Here is a 4737-nt window from a genome sequence, read left to right on the forward strand (position 1 = left end):
CCGGGGATTGAACTCAGGCCCGTCTTCTACTGAACCATTTCCCCGACCCCACGCATTCAGTCTTTATAGCTGAATCCCAGAGGTTAGAGAGCCAAGCTCAGGCCCACTCCGCTCGGCAGCAGTCCGGGAAGGCTTTGTGGAGCCGGCGGCACTTGGCCCCGTCTGGGCTGACGCGGCGCTGCAGGTGGAGCTCGAGGAGTGAAGGCCTGGGGGTCGTGACACCCCGCTCCTGGGGTCCCCAGCGCGCAGACTCCCGGCATTATGGTTGAGGGTCACCAGGAAGGACCAGGAGGGTGGGCGCCGGTCTCAGTACTCTAGGTTGGCTGCTGGCCGGGGCTCCCCCAGGGACCTGAGCTGGGCGCTCCCACGACGCTGAGGCGGACGTTCCCACGCGGGGGCGGGGGACAGCGGGGGGCGGGCCCGGGGTGGCGCGCGCTCCTCCCTTGCAGCACCTTCTCGGCTCCTCACTGCAGCCCCGGGTGGTCGCTCCGCAGTGTCGCCGCCAGCCTGCGAGGTGAGTGGGTGCGAGGACCCCGTCACCCTGGCTTGGAACCCTGTTCCTTGGGGCGAATCCTTGGACCCCAGCCACAGCAGTGTCGGGGATCCTCACTAGGGACCCCCTCCTGGCGAGGATGAGGGGCGCACTTCTCTCCACAGCGGGCTCTCCTACCCATCACCGACCCCAGCCTTTCTGCCTAATGGAGGCCCTGAGCTCACCACCATGGGGTGCCCTCTCCTGCTGTCTAGTTATGAGGTGCCTATCTCCCTAGACGTGGGATCCCCCTCCCCGCCCCTCCCTCTGACCCAGTTTGGTCCCCGTCCTCTAAAACCACTCCCTACCCCATGGGAGGCCAGACCCTGAGACTTCCCGGGGGTAGGGGTGGGGAGTGCCTGTCCCCTCCCTGCCAGCTCCAGCAGGCTCCCTGCACGTAGGCAGCCAATTAGGGGGAGGGGCCCCCCTGGCCATCTGCACAGCGACCTCCTCAGATGGCCCTGCAGAGGAAAGCTCAGGACTGGCCTCCCTGCCAGTTTCCCCTGGAGGCAGGCAGTAGAGGGGGGTTGCTAACCTGTAAAGGCCCAGAACCTAGGCCTCCAGCCCCGAACTGCTCAGACCACACCACCGGTGAGTTATGCCCGCCTCTTTCCATTTCTGAAATGATGAGTTAAGGGCCCAGAAAAGGGGATGCAAATGTCTAGGATCTCCTTGCCCAGGGCATATAGGTGACCTTGAAACTCTGGGGACCCCCAGCTGAAGGGCCCCCTGGGGCAGAACTCACTCCCCACCCCCACCCCAGATGCTTTCCAGAGCTGCCTGGAGCTTGGTGCTGAGGAGAGGACCTGGAATGCGGGGGACCCACAGTCCAGGAGGTGCCGGTAAGACCTGGATCTCATTCTCGATTTAACTCCAGACTTAAGCCAGGTCCCTTCTGAAGGCTTCCTCCAGACCACTTCCCTGCACCCCACTCCTAGTCTTCAGCAGCTCCTCCAGGAGAGGGAGCCCACGGCTGGTCAGAGCACAGACCCCTGTTCCAAGCTTCCCTGGGCCGGACCCCACACCTCAGCCTGTGTGCTGAAGCAGATGGGGGAGGGGATGTGGGGCCCTGGCCCCTGCATGCTCCCTTGATGCCCCTGCCAGGTAGGAGATAGGCGAGAAGCAGGGGCAACTTCAGCCAGGCTGTGCAAGGAGCTTTCTGCCCCTCACGAGCATGAGATGGGACCCCTTGGAGGTCATTTTATCTAGGCTTCGATAAACATTAGACTTCACAAGAACCTTGTGAGGGGGAGACTAGGCCCCTCCATCTCTTTGGAGAGCATGCTGAGTCCCAGACCCTGAAAGAGGTGGGATTCCTTGCCTGAGGCAGAGTTCAAACACTGTGCCTTAAGGTGGCACCAATGCCCCTCTGGTGGGCAACTCTGGTGTCAGTAAAAATAACCTTTAGGGAGCCCCTTCCTAGTGCCAAACTTATTCTGGGCATGCTGGGCACTCTTGGGGAGCACAGGGGCTGACCCATTGGAGAACTTCAAGGAGCAGAGGCCATAGAAAAAGCCACCCCAGTGAGCAGGGCTGCTTTACTGAGCAGCTGTTATGTGCCCAGCACCATGGGAAGCCTGAGCACATTAGCCAGAAGGACAATTAGCATTGTCCACATGAAGACACTGAGGTAGGGCGAGGTGAAGGACCTGATGGAGGTGGGTCAACCGGGTTCGCACCCAGCTGGCTCCAGAGCTGTGTCCTTGGCCCCTGAGCAGGCCTGTGCAGTGCTCGCGGATGGCGGAGCCTTCCTTCCGCATCAGCATCTCAGTTCCTGCCTCAAGTCTGAGCCCACTGTGGCCCACACGGGACATGACCTCCCTGCTTGGATCTTCCCAGAGAACATAGCATGGGACCCCAGAGGGGCTGAGCTGCAGCCTGAGCCCTGCCCTTTCTTGTCCAGTGAATTCCAGTCAGCCACTTAGCTGCTGCATGTCACCTCCGGTCCCTTACCTCAGAATGTGGTCCTGGGAGGCAAACTCAGCCAGTGCCCCCAGAAAGGTCGTTGTGTGCAGTTAAAGATGGGCAGCCCCGGGGCAGCCCAGACACAGCCCTGGTCCTTGTGCATGCAGCTGGCGGCCAGGCCAAGATGCCCCCCTATACCAACCACCACGCCCAGCGCTACTACCCCATGCCAGATGATCCCTTCTGCACGGACCTCAGCGCCGAGCAGCGCATCCTGAAGGAGAAGGAGAAGAGCAGCTGGACGCAGCTGAGCCACGCCGAGAAGGTGGCCTGTAGGTCCCAGGGTGGGGAGAAGGGCTATGTGGGGGCTTTGCCGTGGATGGGCTGGCGGAGCAGAGTGGGGTGGCAGCTAGAGAGCCCCTGACCCGAGGCACGTTCTTTCATTCTTCCTGTTTTTCATTTTGAACCCAAAACCTTCACACTGAACTATATCCGCAGCTATTTTTTGCTTTGAGGTGGCATCTCACTAAGTTATCGAGACACCCGTTCCCCACAGCTAGAGTGGGGGAGGCAGGGCTTTGAGCCCTACAGACCAGCTCAGTGGCGGGGCACCAGAGCTCAGCAAGTGACCCTGACTTCCTGGGCTCGGGCCACTCCTCGATCCCGCCGCCTCAACCTGCACCTTCGTACCCTGCTCCACACTGCCTGGGGCACCCCCACCACTTCGAGGGCTGGGACTCTCCCCAGAGGCTCCTCCCCAGCTGAGCTCCCCATGGGGTGCAGCTGTTCTGTCTCAGCATTCTGCTGCTGCCTTTGATTTTCCTTTGGTTTATTTTCACATATATTTCATAGAGTGAGAAGGGACTGCACACATCGGGTAACACTCAGGGCTGTAGAAAAGAAGGAAGGGAGGGAAGAAAGAAGAAAAAGGAAGGCCAGCCCCCTTCCTGTAGCTTCTGGGCCCCCTGGGAGACACTGCCTGCCGTGGGTCCTGGGGTTCCTCCCTGTCCTCCTTGCTTAAACACTGCTTCTTCACCAACAACCCCTTTGGTCTAAGAGGGACAGTGTCACAGCTGTGTCAGCCTCAGCCTGCTCACCTCTAACATGGTGTTCCATCCTAGTTAGGTTACTTGAGTGTGACCACACAGGGGTAAGTGAAAGACCCAGTGAGTGTTTTTTTTGGAGACAGGGTCTTGCAGTGTGGTTCAGGCTGGCTGTGAGCTCATTTTGTAGCCCACGCTGGTCTCAAATTCTCAATGATCCTCCTGCCTCAGCCTTCCAGGGCTGGGGTTCTGGTGAATTTCAAACAAAAAAAAGATGACATGTAACAGTAGAAGACGCTGTCAGAAATGATGCCATAGGGGTCGGGGAGATGGCTCAGTAGAATAAGCACTTCCCTGGCAAGTGCAAGGGCCTGAGTTCAATGCCTGGTTCTGAAAAGAAAAAAAAAAAAAAAGAAAGAAAAAGAAAAGAAATGACACCATAAGCACGTGGGGCTGTGAGCCAACCTGAGAACCCCTCTCAGGTGCAAAAGTCTGCAGAGGGCCAGCAGATAGCTCAATGAACTAAAGCACCTGCTTAGGCAGGCGCAGGGACCTGGGTTCAATCCCTGGCACCAGGTGCCACACTGGGCCCACCCCAGGCATGCTGAGCCTGTGATCCCAGTGCTGAGGAGGCTGAAAACCAGGAGGACCACCAGGAGTCTGAGCTGTGTAGCAAGACCCTGTACCAAATACATAAATTAAAAAGAAACAAATCAAAACACACCAAACATTTCATTCTGTCAAATGAAAACACGCTGTGTCCTCATCTACCTTATTCAGTGGACCTGATACCTCCCAACTCCTGGCTTTTTCAGGATCCACATGACCAGACCAGGCAAAGATTTTTTTTTTAATTTAATTTTATTTTATTGAGAAACAAATATCAATGAGACAGTTTCAAAGCTGATTAATAGGACAGTTTCAATAATTAATACCCTGTACATTGTTATCTTCTTAGTGGTTATCCATAGTACAAGAAACAGACAGAATATCCTGTCTAAACACTATTAGTACAAATCCTTCTTCTCACTGAATTAAGTGAAAGTAGCTGTATATCTATCCTAACTATTCTGTATATACAAATACAAAATGGTCCTTACTTTGTATCCCCTTTTTTTTGTTTTGTTTAGTCCTGTCCGAGATGGGTATTCTATTGGCATCTAAATACTACAGGTGCTTGAATTCAGCCAAACAATCCAACACAATCCAGCAGTTCACAATAGTAGTGGGTTATCCGCAGAAGTTGTTGACTTGAGC

The 4737-nt window shown here is 56.1% G+C and overlaps 1 protein-coding gene across 3 annotated transcripts in view; it reads left to right on the top strand.

Moving 5' to 3' along the window:
• Positions 1-524: 524 nt before the first annotated feature.
• The window catches only part of LOC101574098, a 9602-nt gene continuing 5389 nt past the window's right edge, over positions 525-4737 (top strand). For all 3 annotated transcript variants that reach the window (XM_004630785.2, XM_023714974.1, XM_023714972.1), the window contains exons 1-3: positions 525-754; positions 1296-1374; positions 2605-2769. In XM_004630785.2, coding sequence (XP_004630842.2) covers positions 722-754; positions 1296-1374; positions 2605-2769 — 277 coding nt within the window. In that variant the 5' untranslated portion in view covers positions 525-721. The remainder of the gene's footprint in view (positions 755-1295; positions 1375-2604; positions 2770-4737) is intronic.

The sequence above is a fragment of the Octodon degus genome, unplaced genomic scaffold (genome assembly GCF_000260255.1).
Source record: "Octodon degus isolate 3935 unplaced genomic scaffold, OctDeg1.0 scaffold00037, whole genome shotgun sequence".
NCBI lineage: Eukaryota > Metazoa > Chordata > Mammalia > Rodentia > Octodontidae > Octodon > Octodon degus.